At 41.3% G+C, this 27,160-nt stretch overlaps 1 protein-coding gene across 1 annotated transcript in view; it reads right to left on the bottom strand.

The window, feature by feature from the left end:
- RP1L1 (retinitis pigmentosa 1-like 1) overlaps positions 1-27,160 on the bottom strand; it is a 27,740-nt gene continuing 580 nt past the window's right edge. The window contains 6 exon segments of the mRNA XM_010186732.1: positions 1-834; positions 1,699-1,743; positions 1,819-1,875; positions 2,209-6,845; positions 8,307-8,472; positions 27,077-27,160. The exon segment at positions 27,077-27,160 is cut by the window's right edge and continues 30 nt beyond it. Of these exon segments, the coding sequence (XP_010185034.1) occupies positions 1-834; positions 1,699-1,743; positions 1,819-1,875; positions 2,209-6,845; positions 8,307-8,472; positions 27,077-27,160 (5,823 nt within the window).

Raw genomic sequence — 27,160 nt, 5'->3', positions numbered from 1 at the left:
CTAGAAGTCCAGGTCATCCTGGTCAATCTCATCAGAGCCTTCTTTCTTTTTAGAAGCCTGAACTTCATCAGTATGTTCAACCTCCTTTGGATCTGCACCTGCAGCATCTGCCTGATCCTCATCTCCCAAAAGATCAGCACATGAAGATGCTTTGTCCTCTTCGTCTTCCTCGCTGTCAGGATACATCTGTGAGGGTTTGCTGCTCTCATCACTTTGAACCTTTCCATTGGGGTCATTGTTTATGGGATTATCGTCATTTTTGCATTCCTCTTCATCTTCATCTTCTTCCTCTTCATCATCAGATCCCTTCTGGGATTGCTGTGAGAAGTTTCCCACAGAAGAATAACAAGAAAGGGCAGCTGCTTTGTTCAGAGTCTCTAGCCTTTTGGTGTTTTTTCCACCTTTGGCCTTTGAGGCTTTCTCAGAAACCTTGTTTTTGCCTTTGTCTTCATGTTTTTCATGTGCTTGGTCAGGGTCATCACTTGTAGGTTCTGCATCATTCTCATCACATTTGTCATCTCCTTCACCGTTGTTTTCTTCCTCAGCTGAACTTGCCTTGTCTTCTAACTCCAGATTTGCATCTTCCACTGCCTCAGCTTCTTCCTGCTCAGATTCCTCTGCAGCATCTCCTTCAGCATTGTTATCAGTTCCACAACCATCAGCATCTTCTCTGCACTCAGATGTCTCTCCCTCATCATCAGCCTCAACATCTTCATTCTCTGCCTCCTCTGTTTCTTCAGCTTCATTCTCAGGTTCATCTTCAGCTTTGGACTTCTCTTCAGCTTCCTCTTCTTCATTTTGAGTTTCTTCTTGTTCCTCCTCATTTGCTTCCTCCTGCTCCTCCTTTGCTTCCTCCTCCTCCTCCTCTTCCTTCGTTTCTTCTTCATCTTTTGCTTCCTCCTCTTCCTCTTCCTTTGTTTCTTCTTCCTCTTTTGCTTCCTCTTCCTCCTCTTCTTTTGCTTCTTCCTCCTCCTCTTTTGGGTTTTCTCCCTCTTCTTCCACTTCCTGCCCCTCTTGTTTTGTTTCATTCTCATCTTCTATTGCTTCCTCTTCCTCCTTCACTTCTTCCTCCTCCTCTTTTGCTTCTTCCTCCTCCTCCTCTTTTGCCTCTTCCTCCTCCTCCTCTTTTGTTTCTTCCTCCTCCTCCTCTTTTGCTTCTTCCTCCTCCTCTTTTGTTTCTTCCTCTTCCTCCTTCACTTCCTCCTCCTCTTTTGCCTCTTCCTCTTCTTCCTTCACTTCCTCTTCCTCCTCTTTTGCTTCCTCCTCCTCTTCCTCTTTTGCTTCCTCCTCCTCCTCTTTTGCTGCTTCCTCCTCCTCCTCCTCTTTTGTTTCTTCCTCTTCCTCCTTCACTTCATCTTCCTCATCTTTTGCTTCTTCCTCCTCCTCTCCTTTTGCTCCTTCCTCCTCCTCTTTTGTTTCTTCCTCTTCCTCCTTCACTTCATCTTCCTCATCTTTTGCTTCTTCCTCCTCCTCTCCTTTTGCTCCTTCCTCCTCCTCTTTTGTTTCTTCCTCTTCCTCCTTCACTTCATCTTCCTCATCTTTTGCTTCTTCCTCCTCCTCTCCTTTTGCTCCTTCCTCCTCCTCTTTTGTTTCTTCCTCTTCCTCCTTCACTTCATCTTCCTCATCTTTTGCTTCTTCCTCCTCCTCTCCTTTTGCTCCTTCCTCCTCCTCTTTTGTTTCTTCCTCTTCCTCCTTCACTTCATCTTCCTCATCTTTTGCTTCTTCCTCCTCCTCTCCTTTTGCTCCTTCCTCCTCCTCTTTTGTTTCTTCCTCTTCTTCCTTCACTTCCTCCTCCTCTTTTGCTTCTTCTTCTTCACCTTCCTCCTCCTCTTTTACTTCTTCCTCCTCCTCTTTTGCTTCTTCCTCCTCCTCTTTTGCTTCTTCCTCCTCCTCTTTTACTTCTTCCTCCTCCTCTTTTGTTTCTTCCTCTTCTTCCTTCACTTCCTCCTCCTCTTTTGCTTCGTCCTCTTCACCTTCCTCCTCCTCTTTTTCCTCTTCCTCCTCCTCCTTTGTTTCTTCCTCCTCTTTTGCTTCTTCCTCTTCTTCATTCACTTCCTCCTCCTCCTCTTTTGCTTCCTCCCCCTCCTCTTTTGTTTCTTCCTCTTCTTTCTTCACTTCCTTTTCCTCCTCTTTTGCCTCTTCCTCCTCCTCTTTTGTTTCTCCCTCTGCCTCCTCTTTTGTTTCCTCTTCTTCTGCTGACCTGCCCACTTCATTTAATTCTGGCTCCTTTTCTTCATTGCCCTCCACTTCCGCTTCACTTGGCTGGGGTTCACCCTCATCATTCTCCTCATCTGCATTGCCTTTTTCTGCTGCTTCTTTCACAGAACTGCTGGGAACCGTTTCAGTGTCCTGGGCTGCTTCTGAAACACAAGCTTCCTCAGCATTTTTCTTCAACTTCAGAATTTGCTGTAAATCAAATGCTTTCATGACTGGGGCATTGGTGGCCACTATGGGGTTTCTGGCAGGCTTGGAAGCCATTTTTTTCCTCACACATGAGTCACATGGGCAGTATTCCTCCTCACTCGTTTGTTTACTAATACTAGCCTCAAAAGCTGCACTAAATGCTACATCTTCTTCTAGATAAAATGATACATCTGATGTGTCCTCTAGCCTACTCTGGGTTCCATTCTTATCATTGAAGAGTGACTTTTTATGCATAGTTTTCAATCGCCGTCTCCTCTGCTCAGTTTGGAGTGTTGACTCACGCTTGAGTGGTTCATCGGGAGGTCTCGGTGTCTTCTTCCCTGCTCTGGCTTTGATCTTCCTCAGCTCCCTCTCTATGCTTTTTTGTATCCTTTTGCTCACATCCTCCTTCAGCTCCAGTATCATTTCATCCATCTGCTGGTTGTTCTCCAGGTTCCACCTGACTTTGAACTCATTCATGGCACTGACATAGTGAGCCATGAATTCCTTCTCTATTTTCTTGAGCAACCTCAGGACCCAGACTGGATCTGGATCCATTGAGTTTTGTTGGACAAGGGATGTGCCCACACTGGTGGCCATATTTACAGTGGACTTTGGGTCGTTCGGAGGCTCTTCTTCAAGTTGCTTTTCCAAATCAGCTTTCTGTTCTGTGCCACAGTCAGCATCATTGACATTTGTATCACTAGTGGCTAGCTGATCAGCTTCCTCTTCAAGATTTTCTTGTGGGAGTTCATCATTTACAGCTTCAGCTTCTTCTTGTTCTCCATTTTCAGCTAATTTGCTGTTTTCTTCATTTTCATTTTCTCCCCCTTCCTCCTGAGCATTTTCACAGTTACTGCACTGTTCCTCCTTATTCTCTTCTTCCTCTTGAATTATAGATTCTGCTTTTTCCTCACCTTTTGATTTTGAGCAGGCTGTCGAAGGTCGGGATGACTCCTTCTCCTCTTTACTCTGCTCCTCAGCCTCCATCAGTTCAGTGCCAGTCTCTACATTTTCCACTTGCCCAGCTGATTGGAATTCAGCAGTTTTCTGTGCCATTAAAGTACAGTCCCTGGCACCAGCTGTAATCTCTTCTCTAGAGCCACCAGAACCACTACTGACATCAACCCCAGAGGAGGACATGGGAGTGAAGTCATAATCTACAGGTTTTGGAGTCTTAAACCCAGAGGCTGCTTTTGCTTGCTCACTTGCTTCTTGATCTGAACTTGGGCCACTTTTTTCAGCTGTGCATCCCAACCATAGGGCTTGAAAAATATTTAGTAGCTCTACGTACCTTGGCTTGTTTGGTTGTTTTGATTTATCTGGTGAATCTTCTGACTCTTCATCAAGGAGCTGGAGACTGGCAAGACAAGTAATCAAAATGTTGGCAGAGTTACTCAGTTTTCTCCCCATGGTGGGGGACACTTCAGGCAAACTGTTAGATCGGTCAAATTTTGTTTCATGTTTTGAACTGAGCAAGGCTTTCATGATCTGGACAGAAGTCTGGACAGAGGTTGGCAGGTCTTTTTTGCTGTTATTTTGGCTGGATGTAACTGACTGGCTGCATTCAGCCTGGTCAGCCTTGGCAGCTTCAGACACAACCTCAGAGTTCTGTTCCTGATTCACACACTCTTCAGTCTCATCATTACATTCAGCAATGGCTTCTGCTGACTCTTTCCCCACTTCATCCTTTGCTTCATTTTCAGACTCCTCCACATTCTGTTTCTCAGCTTTTTCATCCTCTGAGATTTCCTGAGCATTTGTACAGTATGATACCTCAGTGGTTTCCTCTACACATTCCCCTTCTCCATCTTCCTCCATTTCATATTTCATAAGCAATGTTTCTGAAGGGATTTTACTTAGCCATTCTTGCACAACTTCTTCTGGAGATGTATTTGGTAGAGTAGATGGCATTAAACCCTTCTCTTCCTCCTGCATGCCTGTGCCTTCCAACTCTTCCTCCACTTTTGTTTTGCAAGACTCATCAATCTCTTTATTCTTCTGGTCATTTACTTCAGTTGCAGCTGATTTAGACCCATAGGAAGTTGCTTTGGAGGAATCTATAATTTCTTTCTGCTCTTTTCCTGTGGTCAGCACTGATTCAGTACCTACACTGCTGATGGAGGAATTCTTCAACATGGTCGACCGTATTTTTTTGCCTTTTGGCTTTCCTTTTGGAGGGGCCGGGCAATGCATACTACGTACTGACATAGTGTCTGACAATGATGCTCGGCTGGAGTTTGACACCTTCACATGAAGATTTCCATTGTTTATCTCCCTTGATTTTGAAGATTGAGATATGTTTGATTGTGAACACCCATCGTCACTTTCCTGGGATTTGTTTGTCAGCAAGCATTTATCTTTTACTTCTGACTTTGAAGAGACTCTCGAAGAGACACTTGCAGCATTTCCATTCCTAATCCCAGTCTCAGCTGAGGGGTCACATTTCGAACATACACTCTCACTCATACTTCCCTGTCTTGAAGAAGTGTTCTCTGAATTGATCTTGGCATGACCCTCTCCAGCTTTTCCATTAGGGCTTGAAACACTTGAGCAGAGAGATGATGGCTTGCTATTTTCTTCTCTATTCTTCTTCTTCTTTGAGCTTTCTGAGGATTCACTGTAGCCATTGGTGGTACTTTTTGAGCCTTTCTCCTCAGTAACACCTGCAACTGCCTCTACTTCACTAGTAGATGAAACGTTTGATTGAAAAGATCCTGAGTTATGAGACATGGGGTCTCTGATAGATTTTTTCTTGACTTCACATGAACTTTTGGAGTAATTAGATGCTCTGCTGGATGATCTCAGATCATCTGCATGTAGGGAATTCTTCTTCTTATTCCGAGTGGATCCAAGCGAAGACACAGACACTTCAGACTGTGCATTCAAATTACTATGACTGTGTTTGCTCTTTTTGGATCCTCTGGAAGAGCAAGAAGCACTGCACGGAATAGCCTCATCACTGTCACTTCTCTTGCTATTCCTGTCACTAGCTCTGGAATGGGGGGTTCCTTGTGTAGAGCATCGTTCACCTTCACTGGTCTCACCTCTAATTGATTGGTTGGGCTTTGTTTTTGCTGACACTGAGCTGACTTCATTGATTTCACTTTCTTCTTGTTCTGCCTCAACTTCTTCAGCCTCTTTCTTAGGGCAGGACTCACTGGAAAAGGAGGAGACCACTGCATTGTCATCAGAGTGGTCATCCTGTTCACTCTTTGCTCTTGGTGTGGTACAGTTACTAGACTTGCTGTGCACACTGTTGGCAGGAGTGGAGCTCTTAGTGTTATCTTCTTGATTTGCTTTCTGAAGACTTGAGGAAGACATGCTCCTACCCATGCTACTTGTTTCCTCACATACATTCTTCTTGCGCTGTTTGGACTGCAGAGACGACCTTGACATGACACTCCCAGCTCTGCTGCTTTCAACCTCTTCCACATCATCCTTTAAGCACTTCACAGAGGAAACTTCGCAACAGTTTTCATCTTCATTTTGTGAATTGGTTTTGCTGGTCTCATGATCTTCAGGGGCGTCTTGAGTATCTAGGTTGTTTTCACAGCTTGAATGTGACACTAAACCCAAGGATGAAGGTCTCTGACTATTGCCTGTGCTTGTCCGAGTGTATTCTTGCAGGTCTTCTCCATTGGAAGCAGCTGTAGACAAATCACTTCGACACATGCACTTCTTAATGGATCGATATGCTACTCTGTTCTCTATAGTCTCTGAGTAGGATGAGGACTCTTGCACAATATGCTCAGAGAATTCTTCACTGGATGTGGTGTGGAGGCTATCCACAGAAGCCATTTTTTTGTGGACTACTCTCCTGCGGGAAGATGTGCTGGAACAAGACGACCGTGTGTGCCAGGTGCTTCGTACGCTGGGTTCTTCCCTCTGGGACGTGTGCATGGGGTTTTTCCAAATGTCATAGTCCTGATGTTTCTTTCCACAGTTGTGACAATGAGACTCATCACATTCTGATTCCTCAAGTTTTGACATGTAAGAATCAATGTCACAGGGATATAATGACTCATCTGCCTCAGAGCTGACTTCTGGGTTCATTTTCTGTATGGGGTCTACTCCACTGTCCTCCTCTACACCCGACTCTTCACAAGGCATCTGGTTCATCAGATTGGACTTCTTGATCTGAGTGGACCACTGCAAAGTCTCATCATTTAGCAAGCGGAAGCGGACCTTCATCTCAACGGACAAGCTACCATCCTTGTTCACATGTACCCGTTTTTCTATGTCGTCATTGACCAAGGAATGGACCAGGTCCCCAGGTTTTGGATGCAAGCAGCTGTTTGAGAAAGGTGCGCCATTATCCGGTGAGGCAGCGAGGCCATTAGTATACGACTTTTCTGATGATAAAGAAAATCTCATTGACCTATTGCTTGATGCTGACCGTGGATGGATAACACTTTTCTTGGCTTTCAGTCCAAAGTTCACTAGAGTTCAAAATAAATCAAGAAAAGAAAGATGGAGAGAAATGTTAACTCATAGAAAGATGACATAAAATATATAGGTCAAACATAAAATATATAGGATTAATATCTTCTATACTTGAACTTTATTATTTTTTAAATCCAAAATGAAATATAAGCACTTTTTTGTTTGTATGAAGTGCATGACAGGAACAAATATGTAAATATATATATATATATATACACACATAGAGCAATTTAGTCTCACTTTTTCTGTATTTTATCATGTTGCAAATATCCCTTTATTTAACTGTGCAAGTATTCATCCTTCTTATTCAGTCAGGAAAAAATACATGGAGAAGTGGCCCTCTTCCTTAGCTAGAGGTCAAGTGTCACACGTTTATTGTGCATCATCCACTTCTCCACTTACATGCCAGGAAACACAGGTGTGGCCATGTAGATCAGAGCAGCACTCAGTCCCTGCAGGGATGTGCCGCTACTACTACTACTACTACTACTACTATTACTAATACTACTACTACTGCTGCTGCTGCTGCTGCTGCTTATTAAAACATGAAAAAATAAAAAAGAAATTGCAAGCTGATGATAGTTACAAAGAGAAATAGTGGTAGTTATAGAAGAAATCAGTGATAGTAAGGGGATTTTCAGAATCCTTTATGTTTCAGGCAGTGAGTGTGGGATGCCTCTTTCCTTAAATATCTACAACTAGTTGTCAGCACACAAGTGAATCTTTCCTGGCTCCTGGTATTGACAATGAAGAGAAACAGGTGCACCTGCAGAGCACACCTCATTTCATCCTAAAACTAATCCCTAATATAGGTGAGATTAATTGCCCTTTGGAAATGGGAAGCTCCTTTTCATAGGCTACTGAAGGTGCCTGCTTTAATTAACTGTGACCTTAGATAACTCATGAGAAAATGTCTAAGAAATATCATCCTGAATAACCCATAACATACTCCTTCCTGATGGTAACACTTTCATAAAAATGTGCTTTGCTCCCAAAGGGCTACACTGCAGGAGAAACTGAGTCTTCTACCAACAAAACCAAGGTATCCTCTGGTCCTGGTGTGGGTTAATGCAGAAGTTCAGGCATTATATGACAGATGGACAAGGGGACAGAGGATTCGTGGGAAATCTCTAGGGTTTGAGGAGTCTCGGAGGCAGACACAGGAAAGGAGGGAGTTCTGGAAGGAAAAGGAGACACAGAGATATGAAAGAGGAAGGGAAGTCAGCCAGACACGGGGAGCATGTAAAAGAAAGACTAGAGGGTGTAGGGAGGAAATCCTAGAAGGAAACCAGAGAAAAAGGAGGGGAGGATGGAAAGGCCTGGGAGGCAGACAGAGGAAAGCACATTTTGCACATGAAATGTGCACGCTGGGGCAGTACAATGGGTGTCCGTAATCTCCATGTGGTGGGACACGGGCCTGGAGGCAATGGAGCAACATGCCCCAGAGTTTTTCTTACTTTCATTGTTTTCATTGACATTGTTGCCATTGGAACGGGGAGCCAGGTCCGGCAGCTTCTCCACTGAGTGTTTCCTCAAATTCTCCATCGATACAGGTTTAAAAGGCTCCCGGCCGACACACACCAGCACGTTGGGGCAGTGAAGCAGAGCCTGCATGCTGTCGATCTAGAAAGAGAAGACCAAGTAGATCACCATGAGCAGATGGAGCAGAAATAGATCCTTCCAGGCCCAGAATCAACTGACTTATCAAAGTAAACATGGTTCTGGAGAAATTCAGGATCTGCCAGAGTCTGTTGGCAGCCTCCATTGCAGCATTCTTTCATTGAAAGAGAAGCTCTGCTATGTTTTATTCACATTTCCCAAGATAGGGAAGGGGTGGGAGAGTTTGCTTAAAGGAGAACATATCTCATTTATTGGAAGGTTTTACATCTTCTCAGTAAAATTTAGGCATGATCAATGTGGCAGTGAGGAAGGGAGTGGAACTGGAGACTTCTCAGTTTCTCTCATAGAGAATTATACTTTTTAATTCTAATTCCCACACAAAACAGCGATCATTATCTGGTAAATCCTGCATTCCAGATTGACCATTAGTTCTCTTCCTTCCTCTGCTCAAGAAGGGATCAGAACTGTGACTTCCTCTAATATTACCTCAAATACTGCTCAAATATCACCTCAAGTATTGCCTCAGTGCTGGACCATGTGGGATCTTGTCCCTCAGAAGGGGAAGTGTCTGTGAAGGACTCTCCATTCCTCCATGAGAACCCTGGCTTGCACACTGTCTCTCCATCTTCATGTCATGACCTGTTCTGGATTACACATCAAGCCCTTCATGTCAACTAGTAACAGGGAGCAGGGCTACAGCTGGCAGAAAGTCACTTTTACCCAAATACAATGTTTGTCTAGGATCTAAAGAAGCTGGAATCAGTCTTGAGATGAGCATTTTCTAGACAAAGTCTGTACTTCTCTTCCATCTTGCTTCTGCAGTCCCTTATTTATAAGACTGAAGTTAAGCTCCCAAGTAAACCAGTTGATGGCTTCTAAGAGGATGAGATGGCTCCTTGCTGTCTGAGAGGGCTTTAGAGTGGCCAACACCTGGCAGCTTTGTGCTGTCTCCACAATCCAGCTAGGATGTCCCTTCCTCCTCAGACTGCTACATCTCTAGAGCACATGGGGACTCACGACGAAGAAGTGACCTTGCAATGGGCCACCAAAATGTTACCTAGCACCAGTGCTAGGCCAAGTGCTATCTTCCTCAAAAATGCACCCTGAACTCTCTGTGTCACTTAATCATCAGCCCTTTAACAAGCAACCGAGTATGGAAGGGAACAGACCTCAGAGGAGCTGCGATGACAGCTCTGCAGTTGTCACACGTGCCTGGCATAACAGCATGTGAAGAAGGGACTTCATTCTCCAAATTTCACTACAGCAAAGGAATCAGGTCCTGTTCAGACCTCAAGGCCTTACTCTGGGGGATTTTCTGAAATTAGTTATTATTAGTTAACTAAGGCTTTGAGAGATACTAAAATAACAGTGCTGGATCTTGTGCAAATAAGAGGAGGGTGAATGTGCGGAGGGTGAAAGAACAAGAAAGAGACAGACAGAATCACACTCAAGATCCAGTTAAACACTTCCATTAGTTTTTCTTATAGTAAACGATACGGCATCAAATTTTTAGTGGGAATACACTAAAATCTCATTGTCTTCCCATTACTTTTTATTTACTGTCTGCACTATAGCAACACTCGTGACCTGAGACCTATTGAGTTTGTTGCTACAAAAACCCCCAGTAAGAGTGGCTCTGCTCTCTGAAGCTTTCATTGAACATCACTGTGTGTAAAGAAACAAGACTGTTGAGTCTGTGATGAGTACCATGAAACAGAAACAGAAAATAACCCACAAATCTCCCTCTGTCTATGTCTATTTCTTGTAATTTGTCAATAAATCCACTTTTTGTCCATATATTTCTAAAATAAATACCTTTCCAGCTCACTCAAGAAGTGTATAGAAAGCCTGTAATTTAATAAATGTCAATATTTTTAGTAGTTTTTTTGCCACTTCTCTATTTCTTATCCTTTACTTTCCTGTTCTTTTTTATTTTCTTTTTTATTATTTTAGGGTGATCTTTCACCATGTCCTCATAGAACTAGAAGAAAGGTGAGGGTAAAAAAGAAGAAAAAGAAAAGGAAAAAGAGGGAGAGAAGAAAGAAAAATAGACTTGAAATCTATTTTGTAAAACAATCTGTCTTAAAAACCCCACTAAGTTTAGGAACTGTTTCTATTTGCAAAGGACACATGTTCAATGAAAGTTCTTTTTGCCCAGGACTTTTACTCTCATGATGCTGTCTCTGTGTATAGATCCTTCAATCACACTCATCACCGCTGCCTTGAGTGTGCAGAAAATAGATGGTGCCAATGACACAGGTTCAGAAATCAACAGAGCTGAGCCAGGCGAGCTATTGAATTTATATATACTACACAAAATCCTTTTCTATGGAAAACACTTTTGTTAGGTGACTTAAAATAAAGATTTTGTCATGTAGCATTTGTGGCATCATCAGCTCTTTAGCAATGTTTATACAATAACATAGCTTTTCTTCATAATATTTTGCAAGCTTGATAATTTTGAATTAATAATTGTAGAAATAGATTAATTTCTATTAATTTCTATTTCTATTGGAAAATCAGTACTTCGTAATGCTTCATTGCAAAAAACATTCTGGTAGTTGTAAATACAACTGAATGTTTCCTAAGGGTTAAATTAATCATTTTTCTCACATTGATTTAGCGTAACACACCATCCACTCTGTCAGGGCAGCACAGGATCATGGCTCATCCCTATTTGCTCAGTGCAGAGCTTTCCCACACCACTGCATGAATCCTGTCCTCTCAACACCACGTTGCTGCCTGGGCTACACAGAGGACATCTGTCTTCAGGGCAGACAATATGACATCTTTTACTAGTGCTAAATCATCTCTACATAGTGTGTCCTTTCCGAGGTGTTTAGCAACTTGCAGCTTGCTTGGCGTGCCCCAGGACGAGGCCCACATGTTGGTTCTCAGATTTGCTTCTTTTTAAGGAATATATGAAAATTATTTCTGATGTGAAGGGATCAGATCCTCAACCTGCACCCATGCCAGTGTCTACTATTGCTCCTGAATGTACTGAGTGAAATATTTGCCCCATTTTAACCAGTGGTACAATTTCCCCTGGCTTTTCTGAAGTCTGCATCACACTGCTAACAACTAGGAAACAATACGAAAACTGGGAGCTTTCTTTTGCTATCCTGCAAGAGAAGTGATTCTGTTCTTCTGCTTGGATATAACAACCACCAGACAAAGAGTTATTATGACTTAGGAAGCTGTATTTTCCATGCACTTTCTGCCATTGATTTTCATGCTGCGGGAGGAAAGAAGATATCAAACAGAAAATTGGTGAAGTGGCTTGAGACACCAGATTGCAAGATTTGGCAATAACACCATGGTTAAAAGCAGTTACAGGAACTGTTCATGCTTCAGAAGCATGTAAGTCCCAGAGAAAGAGAAGAAACATTAGAACCAAATAAATTATGAGAAAATAATATGATGTTGAGTTGTGGTACAGGATGAGTAAGAGGTGTGAATGTTCTTGCAGAGAGGACAGCGTGGATTCCAGCATACTGGATGTTCTTCAAGGTGAGATGTGCCTCCCTAAAACCAATCCTAGTCTAACTCTCAGAAGTTCTCTTACACTAAGATTATTTGTTCTGGGACCTAGGCTTTGTACAGAGCTTTTATAGAATCATAGCATCATTTAGGCTGGAAAAGACCTTTAAGATCATCAAGTCCAGCCATAAAGCCAACACTGCCAAGTCCAGCACTAAACCATGATGCTAAGCGCCACATATACTCATCTTTTAAATACCTCCATGGGTGGTAACTTCATTTCAACCTGTTCCACTGATTGAAAACCCTTTCAATGAAGAAATTTTATAAGCTACTTTCATGAAGGAACTTATTTCAAGAAACTTATAGTTATCATCTCCCTTAGATAAGTTGTGAAAAACAAGTACCAGGCATCCTTCTGTAAATGTTAAAAACAAAGGATGGGGAGATAATAATTAGATTTTGCTTCACATTTCAGACATCTAAAAGGTAGGTGTGTAGGACTGATCTAGTCAGCCAAGGTTATATAGTCCATGTAGAAAGGGCAATTCCTGCAGTCTGCATTAGACATTTCTCCTCCTGAGAGACAAATCATGCTCTGGAGATACGTTTTTCTCCTTTGGTATAAGAGCATCTTGGAATGATTAGGAGGCACATGGATGTGTAAACTGAAGTGCATTAAATCCAGCCAAAAGGACCACTCAATAGTTATCAGGAAGCGTCATCTGAGCTGAATATTGAATATCAGTCTCCAAGGTCCCAGGTATGTGCTCCTTCTTGAAGGCCATATTATTTCAATCAGTTGCTGCTATTAATTGCTATTTAAGGAGTACAGTCATTATTAACTTCAGCTGTATAGTATTACATGTGGTATAATCCCAGTATAAGTAAAATCGGTAATAGAAAATGTTTGGCCAAACACAGGTCTGGCTTAAAGCAAGTAGTCTATCAATACAGTAAAAAATAAATTATTTTTAAAGGCTCTTTAAATTCCTTGCAGTTGGTGAAAACCCAGGACTCTAGAGGCCATTGTTGTCTGACTTTTATTTTATTGGGTTATTTATACAGAAAACCCTATTTAAACATAAGAAAAAAACCTTTTTTATTGTTGAGGATGGCCAAATACTGGAACAGACATGCTGGGGAGTCTCCATCCTTGGAGATACTCAAAACCCATCTGTACACCAGAATAACCTGCTCTAGTCAACCGTGCTTTGAAAAAGGGGTTGGATGACATGATCTTCAGAGGCCTCTTCCAACCGCAGTGATAATGTGAATCTGTGATTTACTGTAGGAGAGATGGTTGGTGTTTTCATGTAGACATCAGCCTGAGGAAATGTGTAGTGGAACTCGAAGAGTAGAAGGTAGATATTCTTGTCTGCCTCATCTGTCATAATAGTGGAGAAAAATAAATTTCAGTAGACTGGATGTGTTTCATTCTAAAGCAGCTCAAAAATCTTAGATATGTAGTGCTTTCTTTTAAGGTGGGAGATAGATCAGAAAATGTCCCAGTGAAATAAATTGGTGGCTTCTGGTTGGTCAGCTCAGATTTTTTCCAACATTAAAGTTTTCTTTGTTTGCTCAGAGATGCCATTATCTTTTCCGAGCAGTAGCCTGTAAGGAAATGCTTCTGGTGAACAGATTCCCCACTTCCTTCTGGCTGCCACAGTGACATTCTTGAGTACCCATGCCAGGTTACTGCATTACAAGAAAACAGTATTACATCCCAGTCTAACCTCTCCACAAAACCCAAAGGAAACTGATTGCACATATTTAAAATCCAGTGAAGAAATCCACCTGAAGGAGTTGTGATGGAGAAGGGAATGCCCTGTCCTGTTGTTTCTCCATTAACTCATCACGCTTGATTTGAAGTCATCTTTTACAGTCTAGGCTTCTTGCACATTGGTGGAGGATAATTAGTCAATATTTCTGGGGGACAGGTTATTTCACCCCGGGAAAGTCAACTGATAAAGGTAGTAAATCCCCCACTGGACATGCCTGCCTCTTTCACCAACTGGAGAGAATGTCAATCATCTCAATACAGTTGTCTAAATGTAGATGCCTAGAGCAATCTGAGATGTTCTAGGGTATCTAATGTGTGTGAGGATGGCAGAGAGGATACAAGACTGTGTCCCACCAGACTGTCACCTGAACGCTGAGCAGCAAACATCTAGTATATTCATATAGAGACAGCTAGAAAATTAAGTGTCTTCATTTGCAAACTGAATCCCAAAACATGGTAAATTCAAGAATATTTTAATCTATGGTAAGTGAACAGTCAAGAATAAAATGGATGAAAACAAATGGCTTATGATAAAGATCTTTGATGGGTTAGGAAAGAATTCCTTTGGATCACTCAGAACACATTCAAACCCTCCTTTGATTTTCCTCAGTGTAATTACTCTAACATAATAGCTTATGGGATGGATTGCTCACAGTTAAGGCACCTGAATTTCAGAGACCAAATCCTCTGAGTAAAATTTACAGGGAACAATCTCTAGCAGTTTGCACTCAGCAGGCTGAAATAAACTCCTGTTAAAGTTCTATTGCATAATCCCTGAATATGAAATTAAGTTTCCCAATCTTACAGTAAGACCTGATCCAGATCCCACTGTAACCAATGGAGAGAAACTTGTTGACCTCTACAGACTCTGGGTCAGGAACCAAAAGAATTATGGAGGCTGTGAGTGAAGTTTCGGACCAGAAAGCAGAAATCTTATTGCCAATATTTGCTCCTGTTGAAGTACTTTTGTTCATATCAATCAATCTGGCCCACAAACCACTGCGGTATCTTAAAGATCAGGTGCTGCCTTGTAAAAAAATTGCACTTCGCTGTTCTTTAAACCTACAGGCACAGACTCTTCCAAGGAAATGTCAGTTATGTCTTTAGGTTTCATTGAAGTCGTCGTACTTTTGACAATAAAATTGTGATTTTTCAAAGCAGTAGAAATTTTGTTTCCTTGTATACTTCATTATCTCATACCACAGGAACACCCTGTCATGGTGAGATATATCATATATGGATTGGTTCAAAAAGCCTAAATGTTCTTTCCAATATAAATGTTTAATAGATGTTACTCTAAGCCCTACTGGGGAGGCCATCATGTGTGAGATGGAAATGGAAGGACATCTTTTCTGAACTATGTCTTTCTTTTCAGTTTGGGTGCTATCCATTGGAGGATGGATTGTCTCCATTAATATTACTGTACCTATCACAAAGGGGCTGTGATCTCAGCAAGGACCTCTAGGTGCTACCACAACACAATTAATAACAGAATGTTACCAACATCCAAACAGAAGAAAGACAAACATAACATCTCTAAAATAAGGAATCTGTTGTTTGTTGTGAAGAGCACGCTATCCTCTGGCTCTCCCCAGACAAGAATCCCAGAATCATAAAATGTTTTGGGTTGGAAGAGACCTCAAAGCCCCCCCAGTCCCACCCCTGCCATGGGCAGGGACACCTCCACCAGCCCAGGCTGCTCCAAGCCCCATTCAACCTGGCCTTGGGCACTGCCAGGAAGGGGACACCCACAGCTTCTCTGGGCAACCTGGGACAGGGCCTCACCACCCTCACAATAAAGAATTTCTTCCTAATGTCTCATCTGAATCTCCCCTCTTTCAGTTTGAAACCATTACCACTTTTCCTATCACCACATGCTCCAATAAAAACAAAGAACCTTTGTAAACTTTACTCATCTCAGAAGCTGAATATAGATACCAGTTTCTGATGAAGGTAAAATGTAGGAAATACCCTTTGTTTTTCCTCTGCTGGCTACCAGCCAACCAAAGGCATTTGAAAGAGTTAGGAAGAGAAAGACAGAATGGGGAAATAATGCAAGACATGATTGAGATCAGAAGCCCATAAACTGATCCACCTTCTAATGTGCAGAGATGCAAGGGAGAAACAGGAAAAGCTTGTAACAGACATGTTCAAGAAAAGGCTAAGGGGCTGAGTTCATTGCCTATCATGCTGACTCATTGACTCGCTTCCTTGTGCTCTTTCATCTGTTCCCTTTTGTCTTTCATTCAGATTTACAAATCTTTGGAGTGTGATCAGCCTCTTTGTTTTGTAGTTGTACTTCATTCAAACCAGGGAGATCCAGGCTCTGAACTGGTGTATCTTGGTTTAAAAATAACAAATTTTGAATTTTATGCATGCAAAGAACCCATTTGCCCTTCCCTCCCCCAGAGTTTGCACTAGAGGAATTAGAGAGTGGTTCTTCTGGGGAGTGGTTTTTTAAAGCTATGCTAATCTGTTGGTCAGAAGGTGAATCATGGGGTGTTGCCACTCCCTGCCCACATACATATTAGCAAATTAGCAGAAGAAAAGAAGGGGGAAGTTATAGGAAAGTGCATTACTTGACCTCACTTTCTCTAACATCAGCATGGGCAGCCTCCCCCACGCCCTACCGCAGTGAAACACCCCTTTTCCCTTGCCTAGAGGCTGGTGGACGTGGCATGGGTGTGTGTTTGATGAGCAGCCAGAAGGCTCTCCCTGTCACATCAGAAGGAATGCGGAACAAGAGCTAATATTGAACTATTGCATAGAAATGGATATAATCCTCTGCAAACCATTAGTCCAGAAGAGGGTATGCATCATCTCTTCCTCTCCTACAGCACACCAAAACTCACATGACCTCCTAGACACCACATCAAACCTCAGGTCTCAAAATCCACATGCAGGAAGCAGGACAGATGCCAATGTCCTAGGCTCATGCAATAGCAGGTAATCCACTAAACTTAAATTACATGCTGCTACCTTTATTTGATGCTTATATCGTGGGAATATGGGCCAGTCCATTGCTTCAGATGCTGAAATGCAGCAATACAATATGACTTGTCATACTAACACTTCTAAAAACATCAGCATCTTCTAGAAGTGCTTGGACATGAGCTGTCTGGTTGTCTGTGTTGACCACTGTGTAAAGTGGCATGAAAAATACAACCTTTGGGAGCTGTGATCTGGAAATCAGGCCATGAAGCACTCAAACAGCCAAGTAAAATATGTAAAAGATAGAGAAATGATGCACTGCACTGCTTCCTCAGTCAACCACAGGCAAAGATCAACTTTAGCTATTGCACTGGTAGCAGCTTTTCCCGAAGTGCTCACAGATGTCTTTTCCCCATGTGAAACACTTTGCCCATGCATCAAGAAAATGTTCTGAGTTTGGCCCTGGAAATAGTTTAGGTGAACATGTCTTTTCAGCAGGTCAGGAGAAATACTGCAATCAGAAGCCTTTGGATATTGTTTGGAGAGCAGCAGAGGAGAAACACTGCATGGAAAAAGGGGAAGGGAGAGGAAAGGCTGAAAAAAAATTCAGGCATGAAAATAGCAGAAAAGTTTTTGAGAAACAAGTGAAGAGGACAAAAAGGGGAAGAAAACTGATTTACAGCCCATTTCAGTTTGGAACAGGCTGCCAGGATCATGAGGGCTCCACTGTCCCTGCTTCTGCAGAGGATGAGCTGGCTCCTGATGATGACTATGGGTGTCTTCCTGAGGACTTCCACTGACTGCTGGAGGATGCTAGGGAGGTCCCTACATCACACTGACTTCATATGTAAGATTATGATGGCTTTTTCCTACCTAAACACCCCCTCAGTCAGCTCAAAATGGGTTCTGAGACTGTTCTAGTTGTGAATCAGTCAGAGAAAAAGAAGATTGCTGTTAAGTATGCAAATTTCAACATCGAGGTGACAAAGGCATTGCTTAGAAAGTTTTTGCCACAGATATTTTCTACCTTCTGACACTGCAATTCCTCCCTGAAATCAGAGTCCGCCACCTGCTCCCTTGGTACCAAGCTCATTAAAACTGGTCCATTCAGCATCAGCATTTGAAAATCATGAGTCAGACTAACATCCACCCCACCCCAAGCGCCTGCCCTTATCCTCCATGAAGGCAGGATTAGCTTAAAAATTGACAACTCTTGAAAAATGCTAAGCATTTGGTTCTTGTGATTAGCCCTGTGGTGACTGAGTCAGTGGGAAGGACACGGTTCATGAGTTCAAGCTTTTCCCCATGACCAGAAGTTCTCAAAACTTACTCTTTTTATACAGGGAATATCTACACCATAGATGAAAAGTTACTACAGTTGGGAGTTGTGGGGGAAAAGAGGGAAGCACAACATGGATGTGCTCCAACTAGATGTAGGAGCTGGGACTGAGTGTATAAACTCTACTGCTTCTAGATCAAGTTCATACATCCATATGATGTTGTTCCATGGTCTTACCATCCCAGATGTCTTTTAGGTTAAACATCTGTGCATTGTGCCTCATTGAGGCCTATGGACACAGCCTATGGAGTCCAGAAGCTCAGGGCATAAAAAGAAACATATCTAGCTGAAACCTCTGCTTTAATTGAATAATTTTCTTGTTACCAAGTCCAGGGTTTCACCCTCAATTTTCAAAGTCTATAGTGCAAATGTGAAAGCTGGGAAGCAGTTTACTTCTACTCAGTAAAAGTAGCTCCCCTGATGTTAACTGAATTTATTTCTGAAAAGATGCTAGTCAAAAGAGAGCTACACCTTGCTTAGAGTTGCATCAGAATCCTTTGAATTCTCTGGGAGTCAAAAGAAGAAGCAAATTGATGAAAATGCAAGACATGTTATCTTTTCTTCTCCTCCTATTGGTGGAAATTCCAAAATAAGAATTTAGAAAAACAGATTTCCCTCTTAAAAAACCCTGCCTCTCTTGCAAAAATTCTTTGCATAGACAGTGATTTCTACTGAAAATTCTTACAGAAAATTCTCAGTTTTTCCAGGAGAGGGTGGAATTCTGCTATTCATTGCACTCTAGGTGAATGAATAGCATGATAAATACAAGCATCATGTTCACAAATAGTATTGCATATGCTCAATAATATGATTGAAAATGTCTTTGTCCTGGATTAAATTCAAAAGAATTAGAAAGTAATTACGCTTTGATACATTATTATTGAAAGAACAAAATCTCCTCAGGCTAAGGGAACCATTTGCATTTGGTATATGTTAGATAAGAAAGTATTAGATTTGGTATATGTCAGATAAGGACGTATTAGATTTGGTGTATGTTAGATAAGAAAGTGGCTAGCACACGGAGTCCATTTAACTACATCTTGTAAGGCACAGGGCCAAATGATTTCAGGGCATCTCAAAGGTTCATAAAACACACCTGGATATGAGTCTTCTTATGGATCAGGTTCATGGAAAGTTTTGCTGAGACTTACAGATCGCTTGTGTAAATCTCATGGGAGTCATTGTGGTTTTGGCACGGAATCAGAGAATATTGAACCTGAAACCTGTGGTTTGTTTTTAGACTGTGAGTCACACACATGGTGGGTGGAAAGTGGCACAGCTCACTTGATAACAACGGTTTGCACCCGATGAGGGGCTGAAATTGGTTGCAATTATTCATACCTGAGCATAGCATGAAACCAGCTGTCATCGTGAATATGTCAACATGGAACTAGAAAATTAACTATCCCAAGGAGGGAAATTATCATCTTTCTTCTCTTATTGTCTGTATATATACACACACCATATTTTAAAGCAGCTCTTTTGCCTGCATGTATCCCATTTCCCTCTTTACAGCTCCATCAGGGTCTTGATGACACCTGTCATTAAGACAGATGAGCTTGGTGGACAGCTTAGACATGAGTGGCCTAGAGGATGCCTGCGGGCAGTCTACAGATGTCCTAGGAATGGCTATATGGATGTGTAAATCTGAGTCAGGAAATATGTCAGACAAGCCTGTTTCCTGGCCTTGCACCCTAAGGTCGCTGTAAATCCAGTCATTATTACCAAGAACAACTTAGTAATAGGCCAATGTCTTTACTAATAACAACTAAATAACTAAAATTAACTGTCTTCACTGTTAAACAATTCTTGATCCAGGACACTGGAACAGAGTTGCCTGTACTGTTAAGCTGTTAGAATGATCTTTGGTGCATTTAAAGCCTGGATCAACTGGCACTCTCCCAAGCAATTCCTGGGCAAATCTGTGAGTTAACATCTGCCAGGGACCTTTCCTAAGAAATAGCTTGAATGTGGCCACTCAGATTTGGAAGCTGTGGGAATTAGACCCTATTTTGTTGGCTACATAGTATGAGTGTGTCAAGATTGTGCCATTTGGTGGCAGGACCACAGTGTGTGCCCTGATACTACTCAATCTACTAGAATACTTGTAGAATACATGGTGCTACTTCTGGCTTAGGAAGATCTTAGCCTACGGGTTGCTGGAGACTGGGAACATGCACTGAGAAAAAGAATCCGTTCATATGTGCCCTGCTGTCTTTCTCCAAGCCTGCTACAGCTGGCCAATGACTAAGATGGCTTGATTTTACCCAGGATGGTTAGTCTTGCCACAATATCTACTCTGTCTCATTCCAAACTCTATACAAAAACAGAAGAAAAATGAGGGTCCCTACCCCAAGGAGTTTCTAATAACTAAGCTTTTTAAGTGGTGCCTGAGGAAGCATTCCTTAACTCATGATTGCTCCCCTGATTAACTCACACAGTAATTCTCTGATCCCTCAAGGAAATATGGTTGCACAGAGCACTCATTCTGCAATGTTCTCTCTTGTAGAGTCTAAGGCAAAAGAGAGTCTTTCTGGTCATCTACTCTGCCTTTCTACATAACAAACTGGATCAGATTCAGTCATTAAATATAACAACTTACGGTCAGCCCAAGCAAAAAAACATCTAAGTCTTGGCCTGACTCCAACAAACATAAAACTAGCCACATCCCATTTGAGAAGCTCATAGTAATTGCCACCAGTAGCCATAAACTATGTAGACTATTTGCCACAACATAATGTGGTTTCAACCATACAAGCATGAGTATTGGATTTAAGGAAGAATTTATTTTTGATGTTGCTTTAACTTAAGACAGTCAGTAAAAGGAAGGCTTAGTGATTCAAGAGTAAGTGCAGAAATCAGGACATCTGTGACTAGACACATAGTCATCTTGCTGGGTTCCTGTGACTTAACGAAGTCTTAATGACTGTTCAGCTGGTGGACCCTGGATAATTGCCATCTGCAAGGGAAATCCTCTTTTGTTGTGCAGTAGCTGTCATGTAATCCTACACATCATTTCTTACAGTTTAATTGCCGTGAGGATTTCTGGGCTTTCTATGATCTCTTTCTGCCTCTTTGCACCCAGAGGAATTCTTGCATCTCCAGAGATGAGGATATCCACATAGGTGCACTCTTCTTGGTTTAGACCATGGAGAAGGAAAATTCACTGGGTTGTATAAGAACTTCCCAGAACAGAGGTGAAAGTCCATTTGATGGAGAAGATAATCTATATCTGCTCTTAGTAACACACCTGGCTCATTTTAGTGTAGAACTGATGTCCCTATTAAAAAGTAGGAGAGCTGCCACTTTCAATAGTCTCATCAGCTAAGTGATCAGATGTAGAGTCTCGTGTCTTATGTTGGCTAACATTTAAATATCTGTAGTACTTTGAAATAAGTGTATGAAAATTTGGGCCTGAGTTAATTCCTCCTAATTTTAGGTGACTCCTCTGAAGCAGTCTTCCAGTCTTCAATAGTCAATAAAGAGAGGTCAACAAGCAAAATTATTCCCCATCCTAAATGCCTAATAAGCTGATAAAATTTAGATAAATTAAGTCCAGGCCTGTCTATCTTTTAGTGTCCAAATTTACACCAACAAAATTTCACTGGCAAGTTAATGGCATGTCAATGCTAACCTAAATAACAGATTTCTCTATTTGGGCACTATTTCCAGTTAAACCCCTGGAAAACAGTAAGTAAATGCCTTGACCTGAAAAGAACTCTATGATTTAAACTTTTTACTTGCTGAAAATTTAACTGATTTTTCCAAGCTAAAATAAAATAAAAATGATCTCAATCAAAATTATTATTTTGATTTAGAAACTTACAACATTTGTGGTTAGTTTGGGAAAAGGGACTCCTTGCCCTGCTGAAATAAGTGCCCAAATACCTAAACACCTATTCACTTCAGTGGGACTAGCTCTTCCTTCCCAGTAAGCAGTCTGCTTGATGTTTAAGAGTAAAAACACTGGTTTCATCTCATTCAAGGCTTCAGGATTTAGAGCAAGAATGAAAAAGTGTAAATACCAATAGAACCACTCTGGATTTATACTAACATTGGAATAGGGACCAGTCAATCACTGTTTGTACTGACCTGAGTTTTGCATAATCGTTATAGGCTAATAGCAATGAAGGTCCCATCATCTGGGCCACAGAAGAAACAACCAGCAAATAGATTGACCTTTCCTAGGAAGATCATAAAGTACAATTTTGAAAATATGTGAGAGGTAAATAAGCAAAATAACAAAAAAAGACAAAATAACAACAAAATAAGAGTGATCAGAAAAGCAAGAGCTCTGCTGGCCTCCAATGGATCTTGACATTAAACCACCACCTTTGGTTTTACTATGAACTTCATCCGCATCAGGATTCTGCATAGCCGCCTATAATGTTCTTCTGACTTTGTTCTATGAAAAAGAGCTAAAATGTTCAGTTTATGGACTTCACAAAATTGTGGATGCCCCCTCTCTGGAAGTATTCAAGGCCAGGTTGGACAGGGCTTTGAGTTGCCTGGTTTGTTGGGAGCTGTTCCTGCCCATGGCAGGGGAGTTGGACTGGATGAGCTTTTAGGTCCATTCCAACCCAAACCATTCTATGAGCTTATGATTCTGTGAAATCACTAGCATTTCTTCTTTTTCATGTAAAACCTTACACTAAAGTCGTTTTGAGAAAGAAGAAAACAAAAAAGAAAAAATTAGTGCTATAAAAATAAATGGTATTAGTTTTGTCTGGAGAAGAAAACACACTGATGTGCAAAACCAGCAAGATTTGCAGTCCAAAAAGTTTATTTCCTTGTGAATTATCATTGAATTAAACTTAGAGGTTTACTGGAAACATCTGTGGACTTGGTAGACTGCGAAAGGAAGAAAATGCTTTTCTCTGCTTTTTCAAATCAATATTACATGAAAGGAATAAAACCCTACAAGCCTGTTACATGTGTTTAATAGGAAACCAAAGAGTTGTAATTTTGAAGTGTTCTGGATTTACTCAACGAAATGGTAAAGATACAAAAACAGAGCCACTGAGATACTATGTGCCAACCATACATTATGATGCAGAGGTGATTTAACTTATCTTAACATGTGAGGTTAGATCTGGAGATATAGTAGAAGAAAACAAAAGGAGATTGAAGGGACAACACTGTCAGGTCTATGAATAGCACTTTTGTTGATGGAAGAGATCGATTCACCAGGAGAGGAGATTTTTTCCTTTTTTGTGTTCATTTTTCAAGACATCAAGATAAACCAGCAGCAAAAGAGACATTGTGAACCTGTTATTAAATGCTGTGAATTATGCTACTCTAAACCAGACAAATACGAAGTCAACCAAGCAGTAGATGCACTGCTTAAGAATTAATCTTACTGTTACTCAGCTGATCTGTCAAATCATGGGAATGAATATCAAAAGTCACTGTTCCCCTCAATCCTAGCCCTCTTCCCTAGAAATAGTGGCCTTTGTAATAAATCTTGAAAAAAAAATCAACATACACTTGCGATAAAAGAAGTTTACAAAATTATTAAAAGATAATTTCAATTATTATTCAAAGAGAATAATATGAGAAACAAGGCAATATCCAAGAAACACGAAGTATCCAGATACCTTTAAATAGCCATGGAAGAATGGAGGCTTGTTTTCATTGTCTCTAACAGAAAATGCAAATGTAAGTATAAAGGCAAGACGCACAGTCAAAAGTAATCTTCAACACCAGCTGAAGGAGGCTATTTCAGGAAATTCCCCAATTTGTGTGACAAATTCATCATTTTTACTCCTCAAAGAATCCATTAGTATCAGCTGTAAACTTTGGGACAAACCAAACGGTGTATAGGGAACAGAGACCTTGAAGACAAGGTAGGACAAGAAAACTTAGAGAGAAGAGCAGAAATGGTTTAGAGAATCCTTATGAAAAATACAAAAGGGGGTGACTTTTTTGTGGTTTAAATGTTTCTCGCCCAAGACTAGGATAGCAGCTTCAGAAAATCCTAATGGGAATGACCACTGAGTGAGAAGTGAGGAACAGTTAAAAAGCAAAAGGTAAACGATTGAAATTAAGAATGGCCAAAAAAATCCCTTTAAAAGATTCCCCAGAAAAGATATGAATAATCACATGTTTCTTAGCAATGTTTAAGCTGCTAGCAGTGATCAGGTTGAACCCACAGTCACCTAAAACTGGGATATTCTACACAGGAATAAAAGGAGCAAAAGTGAAATTAATAAGGTACAGAAGATGAAATGCCTATTGACAAGATGGCAATGAAATTTTTAATATCCTAAAAAGAATATTGTTATCACTACATAGAGGATAATCTTAAACTCTTCATCATGCCGGAGAAGATAATAGAGCTGCAGCAAAGAGCATCAATACCTTTTCAAGTGATGTTCATGTGCAGCTTGGGCTGAACCATTTCCAGAAACAAAGGCTGGATTGGGAGCGGGGATGCAAACAAGTGACAAAGCTGTTGAAATGTTGTCTCCTGAAAAGAGCTACATAGTTTGACACTTAAACTGTCAGCATAGATGTTAATGTGTAAAACTTAGCAGATGCCATCAGCTTCAAACACTCAATAGTGACAACTTATGGTCAGTTAACACCCGTGTCATTCTAGTCATGTCTTGCCACGTCTTGGCACGTTGGGATGAGATTGGACTGTGGAAGAATGGAGACTTTTAGACAGGATGACCACCACTGCAGAGCTGAAAATATAAAAGATTATGGCATGTCTTCATATGGAAAGAAAGACTGAGGTTGAATAATGAAGATATTGCTATTCCAGTTAAAAACTGGAACAGGTTACCCAGAGAAGCTGATGATGCCACATCACTGGAAGTGTTCAAGGTCAGGTTGGATGGGGTTCTGAGCAACCTGATCTAGTGGAAGATGTTCCTGCTTATTGCAGGGGGGGCTGGACTAGATGATTTTTAAAGGAAAATTGTGGGAAACTCACTTAAGAACCACAAGGAGAATATTAAGACTGCACCAAGAAGTAGGAGGCAAATCTTTTCTTTAGAGAAATGGGCCAAAAATCTCAAAAATGGAAGAAGTAAAGAGGAAGTTGCTACCACTGCACAGGATTATAGTCTCTACACAGACTGAACAGGAGTCCAAGACTTGAAAACTAAAGAAATCAGTGACAAAATAAAATACTTCTCCATAGGTTATAACACATCTTGGCAACAGGGTAAGGTTTGTTTGGGCTTTTTTCATTTTTGAGTTGGCTGCATTTGTCATAGTAAAGCAAGCAGTGCCAGACCCTGTTCTTCAGAATGGAGGTCAACTGAAGCAGCCTAGATGCTCAAATGCAGGCTGTCCACATCCAAACCACCTATGGTGGATGGTCCCAGGTCCTAACTCTAACCTATGGGGAGATTGTTAGTGTGGGCCAAGACCAAACCAGGGAAGATGTTAAGAAATTAGCTGAATGGAGAAGAGAAGGATGAGATCCTGCTCTAACACTTTTTAATTTAGTAGTGTTGTTGTAGCTGTGGTACCCAGCAAACTTCCCCTTGCAAATAAAGTGATGGAAGTTAGAAAAAGAAGAACTAACACCTATCTTTGGCCAGCTCCAAGTTAAATGGACTGTCAGCTTAGTCTCAACAGCTATGTGGGAGCTTAGCCACTTAACTCACTTACAGAAACATTTAGACACTGACATTCAGGTAGCTGAATCTGACATCCAGCTGCAGTTATCTGCAGTCATTTGGACAGTTACTGGAAAAGTAGCTGTCTAAAGTGCCTATTTCTTTCCACTGACAGCTGAAATACCCTAGAGCTTGGGATTCATCTTGTCTACAGTGGTCCCCTACACATAAGCCATATTTTTCTGCTCTCTCATTAGGAGAAGCACAGACTCTAGACATACTTAGAGAAGATGAATCCCACAGTAGGGTGCCCAGCTTGCTTATCTTGACCATAAAGTTTGAGGAGATGGATTATCTATTTTGCTTCTTGTAGGCCATACTCAGGTTGCCCACAGCTAAGTTCCCTCTCTTAGAGGCATAGCAAATAGCACTATGATATGAGATGTTGTCTTCACTGGGAGAGATGGATTAAGGCACCATTACCCCCTTCCTCTTGCCTTCATAGCTGCACGCTCCTGTCCCTGTGCCAGGTCGAAACTATGTGGGTTAAATATATTCTCATTTTTTTCCCCCTCCTGGATACTGGGTCATTTGAATCCAAGCCATTTCAGACATTTTGTTCAGAAAGTGACACTACAAATGGCTGTAACATCACCACTGAGGAGCTGGCACATGGCACTGTAAAGGTGGCAAATGTGGTGAGGAACAGGTAACTGCTCCACTCAGCTGCATGGCCAGGGACAAGTCAGGCTAACATGTCAGACCTCATCACAAGAAATGGAAGTACAAGTTAGTCTATGTTACAAAGAGATGGAGAAGAAGTCAGGAGAATCTCAGGTTTGTCAGGAAATTCCCTTGGTAACAAAACGAAAAAAAGAGTTGTCATGCCCTGAATTCATTATAATAGTCCACCCCAATTGGCACATTCACCAAATTGTCAACACAAATGCATCTCCTGATCCCACTTATACTGTAGTTACTTATGCATTCATTAGTTATATTACTGTAATGCTGAGGATCCCACCTCACGATCAGGACGCTGTTCTGTTAGGGACTACTAAACCACAAGGTGCTACCTAAGGGCTGTCTTATTCTGTTGAATTTCCAGTTTTTAGGTACAGAAATGTTAAGTGATTGTTGGAATACCTGCCTAGAGAAGGTGGAAAACTCCATTACTAGAAGATTATTTAGGGGTTTTATATCCAGCTGCAAAATGTTTTGCTTTTGGACCTCTGTCAGAAGTTGCCTCCTATTGACCCCAAACGATATCTGATGTATGAAGTTCTTGAATGGTTGAACAAGATTTTTCTACATAATCCGTTCAGTAACTGATGGGGAAGTAAATGACGTGACACTACCTACACAAGCCCAAAGGATTAAGGTAGTGTGGGTAGGCTATTGGCCCATGAGCTAAAGGATTTGCATCACAGGGAATGCAAATACTGATGCAATAATATCTGTTAGAATAACCGACCAGCACAAGGTATCAGAGATACTTGCCTTCTTCCCATCAGCAGTGTAAAGCTTCTTCACTGGAAACTGCAGGATCTCTGAAATTTCATCCAGGAGTGTTTTGAAACTCCT

This window comes from Mesitornis unicolor, unplaced genomic scaffold, assembly GCF_000695765.1.
Source record: "Mesitornis unicolor isolate BGI_N332 unplaced genomic scaffold, ASM69576v1 scaffold1666, whole genome shotgun sequence".
NCBI classification, from domain to species: Eukaryota; Metazoa; Chordata; class Aves; order Mesitornithiformes; family Mesitornithidae; genus Mesitornis; species Mesitornis unicolor.
The sequence above is the reverse complement of the archived record's forward strand: the minus strand, read 5'-3'. Positions and strand labels throughout refer to the sequence as shown.